The sequence below is a fragment of the Helianthus annuus genome, chromosome 5 (genome assembly GCF_002127325.2).
Source record: "Helianthus annuus cultivar XRQ/B chromosome 5, HanXRQr2.0-SUNRISE, whole genome shotgun sequence".
In the NCBI taxonomy this organism is placed as follows: domain Eukaryota; kingdom Viridiplantae; phylum Streptophyta; class Magnoliopsida; order Asterales; family Asteraceae; genus Helianthus; species Helianthus annuus.
The window spans coordinates 153,505,240-153,528,080 of NC_035437.2; the positions used below are offsets into that span (position 1 = coordinate 153,505,240).

The 22,841-nt window shown below is 39.8% G+C and overlaps 1 protein-coding gene across 1 annotated transcript in view; it reads left to right on the forward strand.

The window, feature by feature from the left end:
• The window catches only part of LOC110943770, a 33,589-nt gene extending 12,206 nt beyond the window's left edge, over positions 1–21,383 (forward strand). The window contains exons 6-15 of the mRNA XM_022185504.1: positions 13,997–14,130; positions 14,235–14,446; positions 14,519–14,762; positions 14,937–15,017; positions 15,111–15,266; positions 17,645–17,711; positions 17,950–18,388; positions 18,475–19,412; positions 19,490–20,629; positions 20,851–21,383. Coding sequence (XP_022041196.1) covers positions 13,997–14,130; positions 14,235–14,446; positions 14,519–14,762; positions 14,937–15,017; positions 15,111–15,266; positions 17,645–17,711; positions 17,950–18,388; positions 18,475–19,412; positions 19,490–20,629; positions 20,851–21,383 — 3,944 coding nt within the window. The remainder of the gene's footprint in view (positions 1–13,996; positions 14,131–14,234; positions 14,447–14,518; positions 14,763–14,936; positions 15,018–15,110; positions 15,267–17,644; positions 17,712–17,949; positions 18,389–18,474; positions 19,413–19,489; positions 20,630–20,850) is intronic.
• The last annotated feature ends 1,458 nt before the right edge of the window (positions 21,384–22,841 follow it).

Sequence of the window (22,841 nt, forward strand, 5' to 3'; positions counted from 1 at the left end):
GTCACGAGCTGCCGCCATGCGTTGTCTGATCTGGGTAATCTTTTCCGTCGTATCTACCACCAGTTCTGGGCCTGTGATTTGACTGTCACCGACTTCCGCCCAGCAAAGAGGTGATCGGCATTTACGACCGTACAATGCCTCAAAAGGTGCCGCCTGAATGCTAGTGTGGTAGCTGTTATTGTAGGAGAATTCCACCAGCGGTAGATGCTTCTCCCAGTTCTTGCCAAAATCGATCACACATGCTCTAAGCATGTCTTCCAGGGTTTGGATGGTGCGTTCAGACTGCCCATCCGTTTGTGGGTGGTAAGCGGTGCTCATGTCCAAACGTGAGCCAAAGGATTTGTGCATAGCTTGCCACAACTCGGAAGTAAAACGAGCGTCTCGGTCGGAAATAATGGAAGTTGGCACCCCGTGTCTCGAGACTACTTCCTTTAAATAGATTTCTGCCAAGGTAGAAAACTTGTCTGTTTCCTTAATGGCCAGAAAGTGTGCAGACTTAGTCAATCGATCTACTATTACCCAAATAGTGTCATTCCCGCGTTGGGATCTAGGTAGCCCCGTAACAAAATCCATGAGACTTGTCACCATTTCACAACCAACATCACTCTCTCTCTCTTGCCCTCTCCCCTTCTCGGCCGAAAGCACCCACAATCCATCCATCATTTTCGAGTTCGTGTCTTGCCATTCCAAGCTCACACAAGTGTCGGGGATCACGTACGAGGAAGCTTGAAGCAAGCGGAAGTTAAAGGACCACGTTCATTTGCTTTTATCCACGCCTTTTCCGACTAGATCTTCCCTAGCCCCGAGCTAGAGGTATAACATTTAAAACTCGTTCTTGATCGTATCTAAAGTGGTTAAAAGGATTTTTAACGGTTAAAAGTCGGTAACCCATCTTTTGAATCTATAAAGTCTACTAAAACTCGAATATTGTTGGTTAAAAGCTTATAACGCGTGTAAAAGTCGTAGTATTCGAATATGTTGGTTGTAGAGACCCGATCTACGATGTGGTGGCTCTTATCATCGTTTAACCCGACTTTGTTAAGATCATGTATCTTAACATAAGCTTGTTTCTAGCGGTACGAGGGTTAAAAGGTGAAACTCCACCACACGGGAAGCATGAACTTGTGTAAAAGTGTTTTGACATGTCAAATAGTATTTAAAACGAGCCGATCTACGTATGTACAAGTGGTATATTCGTAGAACCGGGTGTCGAGAAAATCATGTTTTATAAAAGTTGGATAACATGTTAACAAAGATGATTTTTATAAACTACAAGTGTATAAACACTTGTGAAACGAAAAATCCGACAAAATAACAATTTTTATAAAAATTGTCAGGAAGTTGTAAAGAGTGATTTGTTCCAAAAACGGGGTTTTTACAAGACTAAACTATTATATACATAGATCCACTAAATATAACGAGATCTACACAATAGTTTCAGAAAAACTACAAGTTCATGTAATAATGCGATTTTACATACTAGTCTACAAGTTTGAAGTGTTGAAACTTGTGTAATGTGTTGGAAATTGATTGGTTGATTTAAAAGAAGTGTTGGAATGATTTTGTAAAAGAAAATGATACGCTTGAAAGCGTGGCCACCTCCAGTTACAGGGGAAACTCTGGCGAAATTTTCTAAAATCTAACACTTAGAATTATTTACAAGTGTTAGACTACTTTTGACATATTTTCAAATATATTTCGCCATGACTTTATTTACAAATATTCGGAGGTGGAGTTTTCACAAAAATAAACGTGATAAATATTTATTCGATAAATATATTTTTCACAACACTGTTTATGATTATTTTGTGAAAATGTATAAATATTATTTTTAGAGTAAAAATAATATTTACTAACTTTGTCGAACCCAAAATAATACCAACGCCTACACGACAAACACATAAGTTACAACGGTAATTATTATTACCACTAAATCGCCAAAAACGTAACTTACGCCTTATCCGGAAATATTCATAAATGTGGATATTGTCAACGTATTATTTTGGAAGGTATTATACGAAGAGAAAATATATTATTTTTGAGAAAATAATTATATTTTGAAATGAGAAATAAAATATATTAAGTGAGACTTAATATTATAAACACGCATGTATTAATTCCCCCATCCTTGGGAAGGAGATTTTTCTACCAAGTATATACACGGAACGGTTGTCTAACCGTTTCCCGAAAAATTAAACTATAAAGCTAAAGCACGGCCATCCGTCTAATAGAATTAGCACATGTAGGTCGTTGCATAGCTTTCGGACATTTGGAGTGCTTGATTTAGCTACGCACTGACTGTGAGTTCATGTCCCCCTTTTCTCTTAACTGTTTTCAGTTTTATAAACTGCGGGGGTGAAATACATGTTACTATGATTATGAATACTTGATACATGGTATGGTTAGCGTAAGGAGGGTTACTACTTAGATCATGTGAGTGGGTAGGCGCAACTTGAGGCCATTAATCCTCGTAGTAGGACCGAGGGACAGGAGCGGTAGATCTATCTGGGTGTAGCGAGCCCAGCCCCAGGTCCAGCTGAACGGACCTCGGGGTGACTTAGTGCCCGACGCATAAATCCGCTAGGTTTGAGTCATCCCTACTTGCACTTCACACATATCAATGGCCTTGCAAACCATTGGTGATCTCTTTTTCCTTATTTGCTACATACCAGGTTTTTGATAAAGATAAAGGTTTGTTTACTCACTTTCGCATGAACTCGCTCAACATTATTGTTGATTTTTCAACTTACATGTATTTCAGGAAATTAACGATCTGGCGCGGTATGGCTTGTTTTCCGCTGCATTAGGCCCGAGGTCATCCAGGGTTCGAGGCTTGTGACTCTTTCCTGGACAAGTCACAGTCCTTGAATCATGTTTACTTAAGTTTGCATTTGTAATGTTTAGACAAGGTTATGGTTGTTGGGTGTTAACCCGTGAAGACAATGTTTCACTATTTTATTATCAATGGATGATCTTGCATATTTTTAATTCATATAGCTTGTTATGATTAAGCTATGGTATTAAGAAGTCACACCAAATTAACCACGCTTCCGCAAAGCCAGGGTGTGACAGCTTGGTATCAGAGCTCTGATCATAGCGAACTAGGATTCCTTCTCGAGTCTAGACTATGATCACTAGGGCTCTCACGAAAACATTTTTACTGCATACCATTTAAGTCCAGATCCAAAACGTTTTTATAAACAAATGTTGAGCATATTTTATTTATTATTTTTAGGCTCAGTCTGGGAGGCTGAGGCTCGGTCTGGGAGACTGAGGCTCGGTCTGGGAGGCCGAGGCTCGATCTAATGGATCGAGGTAGTTGTCTAGTGGGACTAGGGAGTCAGTCTGGGAGGCTGGGAGAATTTGCTAATGGGACTAGGGAGTCAGTCTGGGAGGCTGGGAAAGTTTGCTAGTGGGACTAGGGAGTCAGTCTGGGAGGCTGGGAAAGTTGGCTAGTGGGACTAGGAAGGACAGTCTGGGAGGCTGGGAGGCTAGTGGGACTAGGAGGATTATGTGATTATTATTTGGTAACTTATGTGATTACCTGATTTACTGATTATTTGTGCATATTGTGATTGTGTTACAGACACATGGATACATCAGGCACCGGAGACTCAGGTACCACTGGACCTTTACCCATAGTGTCGGATGACATTGTGTCATCGGAGCATGAGGTGCATACCTCAGACTACACGAGCACGGACGATGATGACTTCCAGCCGTTCGCTCTACCCGACGGCGCTGATGACTCCTTGCCCTTCGCTCTACCCGAGGGTGCCTATGAGCCTATTGATGGCGATCCTGCTGAGTATCTTCCCCTTGTTGTGATTCCAGCTCCGATTCCTCTTGCTTCATACCCAGCACACGAGCTATTACCAGACGCCGAGGCTGACGGCGACATTGATCTCTACGAGGACGAGCCTTTTGAGGACGAGGTTCCTGATGCAGCCCCTTTACCCGCTGGCGGTCTCTTGATGATCGCTGATGCGCCAGCTGGAGACTCGCCCGTCCACTCACCAGTCCCAGACTCCTTCGAGTCTGTGGCATCTGTACCGTCTCACGAGGTGAGCACGCAGCATTTTGTTCATGACTCGGACCCCGATCAGGCATCTTCTGCCGCACCCATTCCGAGCTTTGTGTTCGAGCACGACGATATTGAGGATTCCGATCCCGTTTTTCCTCCAGGATTTGATCCTGACCGCGATATTGAGTATATTCCTATGGACCAGCATATGGAGGACCCTGTTGATCCCGTCGATCCTATCGATCCCTTTGATCCCGAGTTTGATTTTGATATGGCTTTTGACGACCCGGAGCCTGCCGTGGCCCCAGAGCAGGCAGCTGCTTTCGATCCTGTGCATGAGCATGACTTGGTACATGCTGACGTTCCTATTGAGCCCGTTTTGGCCGACCCACCTGTTGGTGATGTCCCTTTGTTAGTTGCTGATCATGCTGTTGATCCTTTTGTTGACCCACCTTTGATTGCTGACGTCCCTGTTGACCATCATATTGATCATGTTGATCCTGTCATTGCTCCTTTTGATCCTGTACCCATTGAGCCAGAGCACGCTCTATTTGCAGAGCATATGGATCCACCCGATGAGGAGGCTCAGCACGGTTGGATACCGGCTGACGAGGATGTTCCACCACTTCCACCACATCACACTGATGCACATCATACTGATTTTTCATTTCAGATCCCACCGTTTGTACCTCCAGCAGGGCCTGGAGAGGGCTCTTCAGCCCACCCCTTTGGGCACATACCGATGCCTATGCCTTTCATGCCTCAGATGACACCTGTTCCATCTTCTGTTCATGTAGCACCATTCGATCCCACCAGCACGCCACTGCTTTGGTCATCTTCCTCTCCGATGCCACCCACTGATCCATATCATCCATTCCATATGGGACATACCATAGAGGACGTCTTGATGTCCTTTGTCCACCAGCATGAGTCCCATACGCAGCGACTCCAGGAGCTCGAGAGAGCTCAGCTATCACTAGGTCCTTATCATGGTCAGACATCTTCATCTTTTCAGCCTTTTCGATCATTACCCCCGGACTTTGCTGCCCGACTTTCGACTATGGAGCAGCAGATCGCTTCTGTTATTCGCACTCAGCAGGCGATGGAGGAGGATTGGCTTCATTTACGCCGCTTACTCTACACTCACTTTCCCCCTCCTCCACCCCCATCTGCATAGAGCTCATTGGTGCCATAGTGGTAGACGATGGTGAGACGATCGCGCTTGTGACTGCACAGCCTTTTGGAGACCATCTGACGATACTGATTTTTGTTGATATTTGTTGATGTACTAGATGTATGTGACACTGATGTGATATTGTTTTTGACAGGGGTAATGTAGCCCCTATTTGATTTGTGATTGTATGATACAGTGACGTACTGATACCCTTACCACATTATGGTCTCGATATATATAACAATCGCCGTATTCTCACCATATCTGATTCACTTGATTGCTTATTTATGTTTTGTGACATGGGATGTTGGGACATGGGATGTTGTATGTATGATATTTGCAACATGGGATGTTGGGACATGGGATGTTGTATGTATGATATTTGCAACATGGGATGTTGGGACATGGGATGTTGTGTGTGATATGTTGATAACATGAGATGTTATGTGCTATTATTATTACTATATACGTACGCTTTATTATGGCCTGACCAACGTACACATCTTTAGAAGATGGCGCCAAGATGACAACCTCAGCCAATGCCTACTACTCAGGACGAACTACAGCAAGTCATTGCTGCTGCTATTGCTCAATATGCTGCCTCGCAAGGAGGACCAAGCGGAAGTAGCTCGAACATTAACGGCAACCAAAATCCTCCTCATGGTAACCCTAAGTCATTAAGACATACCATGGCCTAAATGGATTCCTTTAGCAGATGCTAATGCCGTTCCTATAATGTAATGTATGTGCAGGGTGCACCTACAAACAATTCTTGGACTGTAAGCCCATAAACTTCGACGGCACAGGTGGTGCTGTTGCTTTCGTCCGCTGGGCAGAGAAGACCGAGTCCGTACTTCGCATGAGCAAGTGCGCAGTGGATCAGCAAGTCACCTACATCTCAGGGCTATTTGTGGATGGAGCCCTATCCTGGTGGAATCTTCAGGTCCAGACCCTTGGCGAAGCCGCAGCTTACGCACTGACCTGGACAGAGTTGAAAGAACTTATGCGCAAGAAGTACTGTTCTCGCGCGGAAATTCAGAGGTTAGAGACCGAATTCTGGCACCTGAAGATGGGAGGTTCGAAGATAGCTGAGTATGTTCAGAGGTTCCACGATTTGTCGCATGTGGTACCCTATATGGTTACGCCCGAGTTCAAAAGGATTGAACGCTTCATCTGGGGATTGGCTCCTCAGATAATCAGCATGGTGACTTCTTCCAAACCTGCAACCATCACAGAAGCCATTGATCTGAGTGTGGCTCTCACCGAAGAGGCGATTCGGTTGAACAAGTTTGATGAGGTTGAGCCCAAGAAGAAGGAGACTCATGTGGAGTCATCTGGTGGTAATAAGCGAAAGTTTTCGAGTTTCAAGCAAAGCACCGGGATGGTGGTTAAGAAGGGAGAATCGAATGCGCCAGCTCAAGATACGGCTGGTGGTAGAAAGAAAGGGAAGGGATACATGGGTGCACATCCCAAGTGCAACTCATGCCAAAAACATCACTCTGGTCGTTGCAGCCTGAGAGTTTGTGAATCATGTGGGAAGACTGGTCATACGAAGGATTTCTGTTGGGCTAATGCTGGCCGGGGAGGCCAAGGAGGAAATGGGAATAGGAACAACCGTGGTGGTGCTGGGAACCGCCCACAAGGAAATCAGGGAGGTGATGGGAACCGTGCCAATAATGCTAACCAAGCGGGCGCCATGAATCGGAACCAGGGAAACCATCAAGCTGGAAACAATGGTGGAAACGGGCAGAGGCCCGGATGTTTCAATTGTGGAGATCAAGGGTATTTCAAGAGGAATTGCCCAGAGTTAACCCAGGCACGCGGAAGAGTTTTTAACATGGAAGCCAGGGAAGCACGCCAGGATCCCAACGTTGTCACTGGTACGTTCCCTGTAAACCAACGCTATGCATCCGTTTTGTTTGATACTGGTGCCGATTATAGCTTCGTGTCGTTAGAATTTAGAAACATGCTTGGTTTAGATGCTAGTAAGTTAGATATTCCATACTCGATCGAATTAGCGAATGGGAAGTTAGTAGAAGCTAACGAGGTGATTCGAGGTTGCGTAATCGAGCTGGGAGAGCGTGAGTTTGCTCTCGATCTACTACCAGTCCAGTTGGGAAGCTTCGACGTGGTAGTAGGGATGGATTGGTTATCGAGTAACAAGGCAGAGATAGTTTGTCACGAGAAGATTATTCGTATCCCGACCGATGATGGTGAGACCATTGTTGTTCATGGGGAGAAGCGTGAGACGCCGTTAAGGATGATTAGCTGCCTGAAAGCGAGGAAGTGTTTGCAGAAGGGATGTGTTGCTTTTCTAGCACACATTGTAGATAAAAAGGCTGCTGAGCCGAAGATCGAAGACATCCCTGTCGTGAGGGAATACCCAGAAGTCTTTCCTGAAGACTTACCTGGCTTGCCACCTCAAAGGCAAGTGGAGTTTCGCATCGACTTAGTTCCAGGCGCTGCGCCTGTGGCTAAGGCACCTTATAGACTCGCTCCGTCTGAGATGCAAGAACTGTCGACACAACTTCAAGAGTTGTTAGACAAGGGTTTTATCCGACCAAGCTTCTCGCCTTGGGGAGCTCCAGTTTTGTTTGTGAAGAAGAAGGACGGTAGTTTCCGTATGTGCATCGACTACAGAGAGTTGAACAAGCTGACAATCAAGAATAGGTATCCCCTGCCAAGAATCGATGATCTGTTCGACCAGCTTCAAGGTTCAAGCTTCTACTCAAAGATCGATCTTCGATCTGGATACCATCAGCTACGGATACAGGAGGAGAGTATCCCAAAGACAGCCTTCAGAACTCGATATGGACACTACGAGTTCCTCGTTATGCCGTTTGGGTTGACAAACGCACCTGCAGTGTTCATGGATTTGATGAACCGAGTTTGTAAGCCATACTTGGATAAGTTTGTGATTGTATTCATCGATGATATTTTGATTTATTCAAAGACGAAGGCTGAGCACGAGCAGCATCTTAGAGCTATTCTGGAGCTGCTGAAGAAAGAACAGTTGTACGCCAAATTCTCTAAGTGCGAGTTTTGGCTAAGGGAAGTGCAATTCCTTGGGCACGTGGTGAATGGAGATGGAATCCACGTGGATCCCACCAAGATCGAGGCGATCAAAGACTGGGAAACGCCAAAGACGCCAACCGAGATTCGGCAATTCTTGGGTTTGGCTGGCTATTATCGAAGGTTCATCGAGAACTTTTCAAAGATCGCTCAACCGTTAACGCTCCTCACGCAGAAGGATAAGAAGTTTGATTGGGGAATCAAACAGGATGAAGCGTTTCAGATATTGAAGGATAAGCTTTGTAACGCGCCGATCTTAGCTCTACCAGAAGGCACTGACGATTTCGTGGTATACTGCGACGCATCGCGTCAAGGATTGGGTTGTGGGTTGATGCAACGTCAAAAGGTTATCGCCTACGCATCACGCCAACTGAAAGTGCATGAAAAGAACTATACCACTCATGATTTGGAGCTAGGCGCAGTGGTCTTTGCTTTGAAGATCTGGAGACACTACCTTTACGGTACGAAGTGTACGATTTTCACAGATCACAAGAGCCTCCAGCATATATTCAATCAGAAAGAGTTGAACATGAGGCAAAGACGATGGGTCGAGTTGTTGAACGATTACGACTGCGAGATCAAGTATCATCCAGGGAAGGCAAATGTGGTCGCCGATGCCCTAAGTCGTAAGGAAAGGATCAAGCCCATAAGGGTTAGGGCTATGGAAATGATAATTCAAACCGACCTTTCCTCGCGCGTTCGTGTAGCACAGAAGGAAGCTCTCAAGGAGGGAAACCTTGAGGCAGAGTATCTCCGTGGGATGGAGAAGTTATTGGTGCCAAACAGGGAAGGAACATTGTGTTTTGGGAAAAGGATTTGGGTTCCTCTGTTTGGTGGTTTAAGAGAGATTATTTTTGATGAAGCTCACAAGTCACGGTACTCTATCCACCCTGGAGCGGATAAGATGTACCAGGATCTTAAAGATTATTACTGGTGGCCTAGGATGAAGGGCGATGTTGCTATTTACGTGAGCAAATGTTTAACTTGCGCCAAATTTAAGGCGGAATACCAGAAGCCTTCGGGACTTCTGCAACAACCAAAAATTCCCCAGTGGAAGTGGGAAGAAATCTCCATGGATTTTATTACGAAGTTGCCAAGAACGCCAAAAGGCCATGACACTATCTGGGTGATAGTGGATCGCTTAACGAAGTCAGCACACTTCTTACCTATCCGCGAGAAGGATCATACAAGCAAATTGGCTGAAATCTACATGAGGGAGATTGTTACACGCCATGGAGTACCTCTCTCGATTATTTCTGATAGAGACGGGAGGTTCGTATCGAGGATATGGCAATCCTTCCAGGAAGCTTTTGGCTCAAAGCTGAATATGAGCACAGCTTTTCACCCGCAGACCGACGGCCAAAGCGAGCGGACGATTCAGACGTTGGAGGACATGCTGAGAGCATGTGTGATGGATTTAGGCGGTAGCTGGGATAAGCATTTACCCCTGGTTGAATTTTCATACAACAATAGCTACCACACCAGTATTGGTGCCGCGCCATTCGAAGCTTTATATGGGCGCAAGTGTAGGTCGCCGCTCTGTTGGTCTGACGCAGGTGATAGACAATTGGTAGGTCCCGATGTAGTTCAGGAAACTACAGATAAGATTGCGCAAGTCCGAGATCGCATTAGTGCGGCTCGTGACCGTCAGAAGACCTACGCAGATCTGAAAAGGAAACCTCAGGAGTTTGAGGTTGGGGATATGGTTTTGTTGAAGGTATCACCCTGGAAAGGTGTGGCACGCTTTGGGAAGCGTGGGAAGTTGAATCCGCGCTACATTGGTCCTTTCAAGGTTTTGGAAAGAATTGGGACCGTAGCATACAAGTTGGATCTACCTGCCGAACTGAATAATGTTCACGATACATTTCATGTATCCAATCTAAAGAGAAGTCCAACTCAAGTTAACGTTGCCATTCCTACCGACGAAATTCATATTGATGACACGCTCCACTTCGTTGAAGAACCTGTTGAGGTCACGGATTGGAAAGTAAACAAGACCCGCCGGAGCAGTGTCAAGCTCGTTAAAGTTCGCTGGAATGCTAGACATGGTCCTGAGTTCACCTGGGAGCGTGAAGACCGAATGAAAGAGAAATACCCCCATTTATTTCTTGAGAACCCTGCTTCTACAAGCAGAATTTAAAATTTCGGGACGAAATTTATTTAACGGGGGGAGAATGTGACAACCCTCACTAAACCAGGTATCCGTACGACTTAATTAACTATTAATTGTTGCCTAATTACTGTGCTTAACTGAGATTTCTGATAGACTGCTACTTGATTGTTGATACTTGTACATATCTGCATCATACTTGATTTTTCCGTCACTACATTATTTACTTACTGAACTCTAGTGACAAACATGATGCACAAAAGCACAGTAGCATTTGAACGGATAACCTATTGAACATGCTGATATAGCCAGCATCAGGCAAACACTGCCTCTAAAGGCCTGAATGAGCCAGAAATATTCTACTACACCCATAGTGTGTGTAGGGATACAAGGGTTGTATAGTTGCGTCTCTAGGAATAAGATACAGAGATTGGATGTGCCTAAAACGTACTCTAAGCACGAAACACAGCACTTTTATTTACACACTGGCTTCTAGCTAATTAATAAAGTGCCAAAACATGAGGAAATATTCCTGACACTTTGCAGAATAAATTGTGTCGCTAAAAATATTATTTACGACGCTTAAAAGATTACTTAAGCACTTTAACGGATTACTATCCGACCGAACAACCGGACTATACCCGGAACATAAAAATATTGCCAGAAATATTATTGGTATTTTTCTGAGCCAGTTAGGGTCCCTGATTACCCTAACACCCGCTTTATAGCGCATCAAACAACTAACGGGGTTAACCACTAAAAGTAACCTATTTAACTTAACTGAACACTAACTGAACAATCAAGATCCAACCGGGTACCCCCCCCCCCTTTAGGCCGGTTCCATTCTAATGGAACTAGGGGTACAACCTTTTGATTATTATAATAGATTACGTGGATATCTAGACGACATGAAACCATTGGACGAAGGAGCATGATTTTCTCTATATAAACCCACACCCACATGAGACTTGTCACCATTTCACAACCAACATCACTCTCTCTCTCTCTCTTGCCCTCTCCCCTTCTCGGCCGAAAGCACCCACAATCCATCCATCATTTTCGAGTTCGTGTCTTGCCATTCCAAGCTCACACAAGTGTCGGGGATCACATACGAGGAAGCTTAAAGCAAGCGGAAGTTAAAGGACCACGTTCATTTGCTTTTATCCACGCCTTTTCCGACTAGATCTTCCCTAACCCCGAGCTAGAGGTATAACATTTAAAACTCGTTCTTGATCGTATCTAAAGTGGTTAAAAGGATTTTTAACGGTTAAAAGTCGGTAACCCATCTTTTGAATCTATAAAGTCTACTAAAACTCGAATATTGTTGGTTAAAAGCTTATAACGCGTGTAAAAGTCGTAGTATTCGAATATGTTGGTTGTAGAGACCCGATCTACGATGTGGTGGCTCTTATCATCGTTTAACCCGACTTTGTTAAGATCATGTATCTTAACATAAGCTTGTTTCTAGCGGTACGAGGGTTAAAAGGTGAAACTCCACCACACGGGAAGCATGAACTTGTGTAAAAGTGTTTTGACATGTAAAATAGTATTTAAAACGAGCCGATCTACGTATGTACAAGTGGTATATTCGTAGAACCGGGTGTCGAGAAAATCATGTTTTATAAAAGTTGGATAACATGTTAACAAAGATGATTTTTATAAACTACAAGTGTATAAACACTTGTGAAACGAAAAATCCGACAAAATAACAATTTTTATAAAAATTGTCGGGAAGTTGTAAAGAGTGATTTGTTCCAAAAACGGGGTTTTTACAAGACTAAACTATTATATACATAGATCCACTAAATATAACGAGATCTACACAATAGTTTCAGAAAAACTACAAGTTCATGTAATAATGCGATTTTACATACTAGTCTACAAGTTTGAAGTGTTGAAACTTGTGTAATGTGTTGGAAATTGATTGGTTGATTTAAAAGAAGTGTTGGAATGATTTTGTAAAAGAAAATGATACGCTTGAAAGCGTGGCCACCTCCAGTTACAGGGGAAACTCTGGCGAAATTTTCTAAAATCTAACACTTAGAATTATTTACAAGTGTTAGACTACTTTTGACATATTTTCAAATATATTTCGCCATGACTTTATTTACAAATATTTGGAGGTGGGGTTTTCACAAAAATAAACGTGATAAATATTTATTCGATAAATATATTTTTCACAACACTGTTTATGATTATTTTGTGAAAATGTATAAATATTATTTTTAGAGTAAAAATAATATTTACTAACTTTGTCGAACCCAAAATAATACCAACGCCTACACGACAAACACATAAGTTACAACGGTAATTATTATTACCACTAAATCGCCAAAAACGTAACTTACGCCTTATCCGGAAATATTCATAAATGCGGATATTGTCAACGTATTATTTTGGAAGGTATTATACGAAGAGAAAATATATTATTTTTGAGAAAAATAATTATATTTTGAAATGAGAAATAAAATATATTAAGTGAGACTTAATATTATAAACACGCATGTATTAATTCCCCCATCCTTGGGAAGGAGATTTTTCTACCAAGTATATACACGGAACGGTTGTCTAACCGTTTCCCGAAAAATTAAACTATAAAGCTAAAGCACGGCCATCCGTCTAATAGAATTAGCACATGTAGGTCGTTGCACAGCTTTCGGACATTTGGAGTGCTTGATTTAGCTACGCACTGACTGTGAGTTCATGTCCCCCTTTTCTCTTAACTGTTTTCAGTTTTATAAACTGCGGGGGTGAAATACATGTTACTATGATTATGAATACTTGATACATGGTATGGTTAGCGTAAGGAGGGTTACTACTTAGATCATGTGAGTGGGTAGGCGCAACTTGAGGCCATTAATCCTCGTAGTAGGACCGAGGGACAGGAGCGGTAGATCTATCTGGGTGTAGCGAGCCCAGCCCCAGGTCCAGCTGAACGGACCTCGGGGTGACTTAGTGCCCGACGCATAAATCCGCTAGGTTTGAGTCATCCCTACTTGCACTTCACACATATCAATGGCCTTGCAAACCATTGGTGATCTCTTTTTCCTTATTTGCTACATACCATGTTTTTGATAAAGATAAAGGTTTGTTTACTCACTTTCGCATGAACTCGCTCAACATTATTGTTGATTTTTCAACTTACATGTATTTCAGGAAATTAACGATCTGGCGGGGTATGGCTTGTTTTCCGCTGCATTAGGCCCGAGGTCATCCAGGGTTCGAGGCTTGTGACTCTTTCCTGGACAAGTCACAGTCCTTGAATCATGTTTACTTAAGTTTGCATTTGTAATGTTTAGACAAGGTTATGGTTGTTGGGTGTTAACCCGTTAAGACAATGTTTCACTATTTTATTATCAATGGATGATCTTGCATATTTTTAATTCATATAGCTTGTTATGATTAAGCTATGGTATTAAGAAGTCACACCAAATTAACCACGCTTCCGCAAAGCCAGGGTGTGACATTTGGAACGCGACTGTTTCTCAACGAAGAAATTGATGAGGTTAATGAACTTCGTAGGAGGTACTATCACTGAATTATATTTGTTATTTTTCATATTTTTATTAACACGAGTGTGAGTATTAACACGAATGTTGTTTTTATAGGCTTTTAGTGAAACAATTTGAAGCTGGTGCTTCTTCTTCTTCTCAAACCATACTTTCATCTCAGAGTGTATTTCCAGTCCGTCAAGAATTTCTAATTGAGACTCCTAAGAAACATGTTGATGAAATTATTGAGATTGAAAGCGTATGAATATTTCTATATACATACATAGGCATTTAATTTCCTTTACTGTTTTATATGTTTTATAATTTTAGCATGTTAATAAAGCTTTATCTTTGATATTATAGGTAATGTCATGTGTGGTAGTTGCAACAATCAAAATGGTTCAAGAAAACTATGGGTGGTTTTATCCGGCATGTCGAAACTGTAACAAGAAGGTGTTGACTAAAACTGAATACTTACAATACGCTAAAATCATTTCTGATGAGGTCATGAATCTGTCACCTACTTCATTGGTTTGTCCGATATGCGATAAAGAATGCACATCAATAACCATTAAGTAAGTTAATGTTGCTTTTTAGGTTTATTACTTCCTATAATTGGACTGTAATTTAATTACTGTTTATTACAGGTTCAAGGTACATTTGAGAGTTCAAGATGAAACCGGTAGTGTGTCTTTTATGATGTTTGATAAAGATGTAACGAAGCTCATTGGTTCAACTGCGAGTGATATAAGGGAACGCCAACTGAAGGTCAATGATACTGAAAGTTTTCCACATGAAATATCTCGGTTGGTCGAAAAGAAGTTGGCTTTTAAAATTGAAGTTTCTGATTACAACCTTAACCATGACTACCATGTTTACACTATCCAAAAAGTATGTGACGATTCGGACATAATTGCTGAATTGGTTGCTTGGTAATGGTAATGCTCTTGAGGTTGCTGATGAGGTAAGACTTTTTGGATATGTTATACTGATGTGTTTTTGGTTTCCAGTTTTTGTACTTTAAATAACTTAGCAGAATTCCTTTTGGTAATATTTTGATATTAGGTGTTTAGTCAAGAAGGTTCAGAAATCAAAGCTGTTCAATTATCTGAATCCTCACAGATGGCCGGTGCTGCTATTTCAAAGGTGAATATGGATTCTATAGTTTTGTTTTTGCTTGTCTGTAGATTATATTACCTTATTTGATACCTTAGTAGTTGTTTTGTGATTTAATTCAAGGATGTTGTATCTGTTACCGTCAACTCTTCCGTTGTCGAAGCCGAGAAGGATTCGGGCACCAGTCCCAATGGTAAACGTTCGTTGCAGGAGGTGGAAGGTCAAAATGTTGGGGAACTATCTTCTAACAACAAAAATAATCGGAAGAAGTCATCTAGGGTTAACACCTAACTCATTTCACGTCTTTATCTTTTGATGTTTAAGAGAATCTATGTTTTTGGTATGTACTTAAGTATGTGTTTGTTTGAAGTTGGGTTGTTATTGGTAAGTGTTAACTACTGAAACAGTTCTTATGTATGTGTTAGATGTTGGTAACTTATGAACTTGGATTCTGTGGTAACCATAATGTGGTTTACTTTTTTGTATTATAAACTATGTTTTATGCTGCTAACTATAATCTTTGCTTATAACTTTGTTTTGATTTGTGCAATACAGTATATGAGATGTTTAGAATAGTTGATCGTAGTATAAATTCTACTTTTTTAATATAATGTTTCAATGTATGTTTACTTTATAACCACATTATAAAGAAATTGTTAATATCCACCAATTATGACAAAGAAGTTATATAATTAAAGGTCCTTAAGTCAATTTTCGTTATGATAGGATATAACTCATACATATTAACCAACCCTTTTATAAACTAATGTAGGAACCAATAGATTGATAAGACGAAGACAAGGACGGTTAGAAAATATGTAGTAGTTAAATCCATATAAATTACGGTAAGTTTCTCCATGCACATAAATTACAGGACAATGTGACTTCGTAAAAATGTATCATTAAACTTCAATTCCAAATATAAATTGGGTGGATCGCGTTATAGTAACTTCATTGTAAGAACGAATAGATTGGTAAAACCAAGACAAGCATGATTAACAAAATATGTAGTATTTAAATCCATATAAATTATGGTAAGTTTCAATTTAAATTACTTATATGTGGAGGATCCAAAAAACAGTTTGTAAAGAAACAAACAAATAAAATCAGTACAAAATAAAATCAACCAAAGGTCCCCTAATTGGGCTACATTTTGCAACTAAATGGTGTAAACCTTCCAATAATTTGTGGCCCATAAGTTGTGAACCATAAAACCATGTTAAAGGCCCACAACTTGAATCGGGTTTCTTAAATCCTAATCTCATTACCTCCGCTATGAATACCCTCTCATTACCTCGGTCTGAATCAAAGTCAAGATCAAAAATTAACGCCAAAATCTCAATGCACATTTGAACACCCTCTCACTTTGGAAGCAATCGATGAACACGTAATGGTAGGTTTTTCTATTCCATTTGTTTAAATCTTCTCTGCAGATTTGTCTGCGTTGATTGTTTTATTTAGTTAGGTTTTTAATGGGGATGTTCTATCACCACTATCTGTTCAAAAAAATTGATTTTTTGGACAATGATTACAATAATCACCTGTAGCTAGCCCTATATCACACATATTTTCCCAATTTTTATGTATAGTTATGGAGAGTAATAAGAATTTTATACCAAGAGATAGAAAGTGTTTTCCACAGTGCAGTACCCAAATGTCCAAAGAGTCAAGGAAGATAAGAAAGTCTATCCTGAATAAGCGTAGAAACAGTGGTGTGTTTCACTCTGTACAGACACCTCCTATTACTGATACACTTCCGACCAAGGTTCCTATTACTACGAACGATAATGGATGTATGTTTTTGATGGTCATTTTTCATAATACATATATAAATGTAATGTTATATTAGCTGAAACCTATTTGTTTATTTATAACAACCAGTATCATCAAAAGGTGTCTATGAACCCTCAAGTCTACATTACACGCCATCCCCCATAAATCGGAATCAAACTGTAATGTCGTTCGAATCCTATTCTACAAATATGGGTAAACAACTCTACTGCTACTTTTCAAATTATCTTACATACTGATTGTAAAAAAATGTGAAAATTGTAAGTGTTTATAGCTAGAATTAACCAAATCTCGTCATGTACAACATGTCACACGCCCGCCAAGTTAGATCGAACATGTGTTAGTACGATTCCTCTGACTTCATCCAGTTTTGGTAAGTTTATAAATCGTATTTTTTAAGGTATGATATCATATTTGACCTTGTCACTTTGTTTCAATTTTTAGGACAATCCGAAAATGTTAATTATGGTGTGCATGACTCTAGAAAGAGGAAACAAAGATTCAAAACGATGGATATAAGTAAATTTGATTTATCTATTATAGCTGATGAAAGGAGGACATCTTCAATGGTCACACCACTTGCATCATCGAATCATCACATTGAGAGCAGCCCTCTAATGAATATTACAAACTGTATGCTGTATAGAATTTTGTTATTACTGTTAATCATTCATTGAATGTTGCTCGAAGTTTTATAACATTTGTAAATTTTGTCTTGCAAGTGGATCGCGTTACAGTAAGGTCCCGTCGAAGTCATATTCCAACTCCTCTGAATATTGATATTAGAACTTCTCGACGTTTGCCAAAGTGTTCCGTAGTAGACATTAATTGTATGTGGTTTACTTTTAATGCAAAACTAAATATAGGTTTCCGATTCACTATATTTGAGTAATGTATTGCATATCCTCCTACCTGTTGGAACTGATGTTAACGGTCATTTCTAAAATGAAATGGCAGGAAAAGAACACTCCTACCCTGGTGAAAGGTCTAACTTTGATGATTCCAATTCCTCTGATTGTTTACCATCTTCTATCGTAAACAAAGATTTTCGGAATTGCAAGAGGTACATACCCTCCTTTAACATATCAAAGTATTTTTCCAGATAACACTTTAATCTCCTAATATTTCTCTTATATAATAATCTTTTTTATGTGCCTATATAATTTTGTAGAATACGTTGATCATGGAGATGCTATTTTTGTATGTTCTTACTGTCATGCAATGCTTTGGAAAGATGAAATGCTTAGGGGTAATTTGGATTCTAAGAAATCTGCTTTTTCTCTTTGTTGTTCGAACAGAGACGTTGAATTGCCTCCCTCACCTGCTCCTCCTCCGTTGCTCGAAAGGTTTTACAAAAAAGTTACTCCTGAAAGCCGCAATTTCATGAATAATATTCGAGCATATAACATGATGTTTTCCTTCACATCCCTTGGTGGCAAGGTTTCTAAAAGTTTTCAAAAAAGCAAAGGTTCTTATGTTTTCGTATTACAAGGACAAAATTACCATCGCATTGATAGTCTGCTACCAAATGAGGGTGAAGAGCCCAAATTTTCACAGCTTTATATTTATGATTCCCAAAACGAGGATTTTAACCGTCAAAAGGCTGTAAGGTAAATTAAGCATTCACTAAATACTGGTTCTATTATCTGTTTTACATATATCTCCTATATATATAATAATGTAATTTTCTACACAGTGTCGAGGAAGGTTCGAAAACAACCACTAAACAAGACCTTGATCTTGCCATATCCAGTCTTAAAAAAATGTTGGATTCTTGTAATCCACTTGTGAAGTCATTTAGAATGGTACAAGATTGTTTTAAAGAAAATGACTGGCAAAATGTAAAACTCAAGCTCATTGGAACAAGGGATAAGGATGGTAGAATTTTTAACTTGCCTACTGCTGAAGAAATTGCTGCATTAATAATTTGTGATTTTGAAGGACCATTTGATAAAAGGGATATCATAGTTCAAACAAAATCAGGCGGTCTTCAGAGAATTAGTGAGCTTCATCCCTCTTATCTTGCATTGCAATATCCATTTATCTTCCCGTATGCAGAAGATAGATTTAGACTTGGTATTAAACATCGAGGTGTTTCAGTTGATTGTGATATACTTAGAACCAGCACCACAATGAGAGAATTTTTTAGTTACAGAATACAAGACAGACCCAACCAATTTTCGTTGTTAGTCAATGCCCAAAAGCTATTCCAACAGTTTGTGGTTGATGCGTATATGATGATAGAATCTGCAGGGTTAGCTTACATAAAGACACAACAACCCAAACTTAGAACTCAAACCTTTAAGAATTTAAATCAAAGTGTTGAAAGTGAAGAAAGCGATGCGTCAAATTGTGGAAAACAAATTTTGTTGCCTTCATCATTTACCGGCGGATCGAGACATATGATGCAAAAGTACCTAGATGCTATGGCAATCTGCAAAGCTGTAGGATATCCGGATCTCTTCATAGCAGTCACTTGTAATCGCAATTGGCCTGAGATTTATAGGTGTTTAAAAGACAAACGGTTGAACCCTCAAGATAGACCGGATATTATCGCACGGTTATTCAAAATTAAAATCAATCATCTAATTCAAGATTTCAAGAAACATAAATTCTTTGGTGAGATACAAGCAAGTACTTGATTGTAAAATGTTTTAATTAATTTGTCAAATAATACTTTTACTAACAGTTTTTTTCACGTAATATTTCAGTTATTTATACAATCGAATTTCAGAAACGTGGTCTACCTCATGCTCATATATGTTTGTTCTTAAGTGCCGAGAGCAAGTTTCCAACTGCTAAAGAAATTGATTTGGTTATTAGTGCTGAAATACCTGACAAAGAGACGGATGCTAAACTGTATGAACTTGTCAAACAGTTTATGATCCACGGTCCTTGTGGTACAGACAACCCTCATTGTCCATGCATGGTTAATTTAAAATGTTCAAAGAAGTTTCCGAAAAAGTATGTAGATGAGACTTGTGTTGATTCTGAAGAATATACTATCTACTGTCGTCGTCAAACATGTAACACTGTAGAAAAAAATGGCGTGTTGCTTGACAATAGGTTTGTAGTTCCGTACAATGCTATGCTACTCAAAAAGTATCAGTGCCACATAAATGTTGAGTGGTGTAACCAAACAGGATCCATCAAATATTTGTTCAAATACATTAATAAGGGTCCGGATAGAGTGACAGCTTCTATTTACCAAAGTACGACAACTGCTAACGTGAACAAGCAAAATGAGGAAATGACAAATAATCAAAATCTGTCAAACAAAACAGAAGTAGATGAAGTTAAAGCATATCTTGATTGTAGATATATTTTAGCGTGTGAAGCTGCCTGGAGAATCTTCAAGTTTGACATACACTATCGAGTTTCATCTGTTGAAATATTGTCTTTTCATTGCGAAGATGGTCAGGCTATTGTTTATGATGATAATTCAAACTTGTGTGACGTGGTCAGTAACCCAACTGTGAAAATGACTATGTTCACAGAATGGATGAAATGTAACCAAATGGATGCATTTGCTAGAACATTGAAGTATATAGAGTTCCCCAGATACTTTGTATGGATACACAAAGAACGAAAGTGGATACGTAGAAAAAGACCTTTTGGTGCAGTTGGTAGGATACATTATGTATCTCCATCACTTGGTGATTGTTATTTCTTGAGAATTTTATTGAATCATGTTATAGGACCAATGAGTTTTAATGATATAAAAACAGTTGATGGAAAAGTTTACGATACCTTTAAAGATGCATGCTTCGCTCGCGGTCTGTTGGACGATGATAATGAGTATATAATTGCCATGACGGAAGCAAGCACATGGTCCATTTCTGATTTCTTGCGTACATTTTTTGTAATGTTGTTGATGTCAAACACCATTTCTAGGCCCGGTCATTTCTAGACACAAACAAAATCTCTATTGTGTGAAGACATATTATATCAGCAATGGAGGATTACTGGTATTCCTGGTAATTTTAAAACTTTAAATAAATTCTCATATTCCATCTTACTCTAATGAAATATTTATAAAATCTAATTACCAAACATCTGTTTTATTTTTTAGATTTGGTTATTCCAGAGGAAGAGATTGAAAACATTTGCTTATCACATATCGAAAAATTGTTACATGCTTATGGAAGTACGTTAAGCAGCTTTTCTGACATGCCAAATGTTCCTGACAACTACATTTCAGCATTGAACAACCAAATGATAATGAAAGAACTTCCGTATGATCGGGCTACCATAAAAAAGGAACTTGCATCTTACTTAAAATCTTTAACTGATGAACAACGAAAAGTGTATCAAACCATCATGAATGCAGTTGCTAAAGGAAGCGGAGGTGTTTTCTTTGTATATGGTTACGGTGGAACTGGTAAAACATTTCTCTGGAAAACATTTGCAGCTGCCTTACGTTTCAAAGGTGAAGTTTTCTTAAATGTTGCATCCAGTGGTATTGCATCACTTCTATTAGATGGCGGTAGAACGGCTCATTCCAGGTTTGTAATCCCGATAAACGTTAACGAGGATTCCATATGCTCTATAGAGCCGAACAGTGAGCTAGGAGGCTTAATAAAAGAAACTAAGATGATAATCTAGGATGAAGCGCCAATGACACGTAAGCATTGTTTTGAAGCTCTGGAAAGAATAATGAGAGATATAGCCCGTTCCAATAATCCATCCTTGCAGAGCAAGCCTTTTGGTGGAAAGATAGTTCCTTTTGGTGGTGATTTTAGACAAATCCTTCCAGTCATTCCAAAAGGTACCAGAAGCATGATTGTAAATTCTTCATTGAATTTTTCTTATATATGGCAGGATTGTCAATTACTCAAGCTAACTGAAAACATGAGGTTAAAAGTCGGTAAAAAACCAAGTAATCTTCACGAGACCAAGGAATTTGCTGAATGGATTTTATGGCTTGGTGATGGTCTACTTGGTGATCCAAATGATGGAGAGGTGGAAATTGAAATTCCAGATGATCTACTTATACTCGATCAAGTCAATCCTATATCTTCATTGATCTCATTCACATATCCGGGTATGCAAAACTTTTTGTGGGATTCAAATTACTTCCAACAAAGAGCCATTCTTGCCCCCACAAATGAAGTTGTTGATTCAATAAATACAGAATTGTTAAAATAGTATGGCTGGTGAAGAGAAGATATATCTCAGCTCGGATACTTTATGTGAGTCTGAGCAACGAACCGACCTTAACATGGCATTGTTTCCTCCGGATTGATCGGAGTGTCGCGCTCCGGTCAAAGATAATATTTATAAGCCCTATTTACCCTTAACAAATAGCTAGTGGTAGCAAGGGGTCGAACCACGAAGAGTATGTGGTTTGTGTGTGGAATCGATTGAATTAAAACAAATGTCACAATTTATGAAGCTTGCTAGAATATCTTTATGTTTTTTGTTTAATTGAGAGAAGTGAAGTTAAACTAAGTGAATTGATTAAATTGATTAATAACTAATGATTAACGCTTACGAGAAAATTGGTTACTGGAACAATAATAAGAAAAAGGAATCACACCCGGTTTCGATAATTGCTAACTTAGGATTTCTACAAGTTTTAGATTCAACTCAAATGCATTTGATTAACGGATTTAATGTACCGTGATTTAGTGCTAATAGCTATCAACGTCCCGAAGAACGGACAAGAATACACTTTGTAATCAACACAAGTAAATCCTAACAACGACAATGCACAATTACATATCACCATTTCGCAAAGTCATAACTTTTAACATCGTTCGACAATTTACGAATTCGCAACAAATGTAACACTATTGTCAAAAGTTTCAAAAATCAAACACAAATTGTCACTAAGTTGAACAAAAACAATTCGAAACCCTAAAATTAACAACTACCTACGCCGGGGTGAAACCGAGATGATTAGCTGCTCATGGTTGAAGAAACTTGATCACCGGATGATTGGAACTTGATGAAGATCCTCTTGAAGCTTGAAAGATGGAGGAATGGTGAATGATGAAGGTTTTGGTGAAGGATGATGATATGGAGAACTAGGGTTTGTGGATGGTTGATTGTGGAAGATGA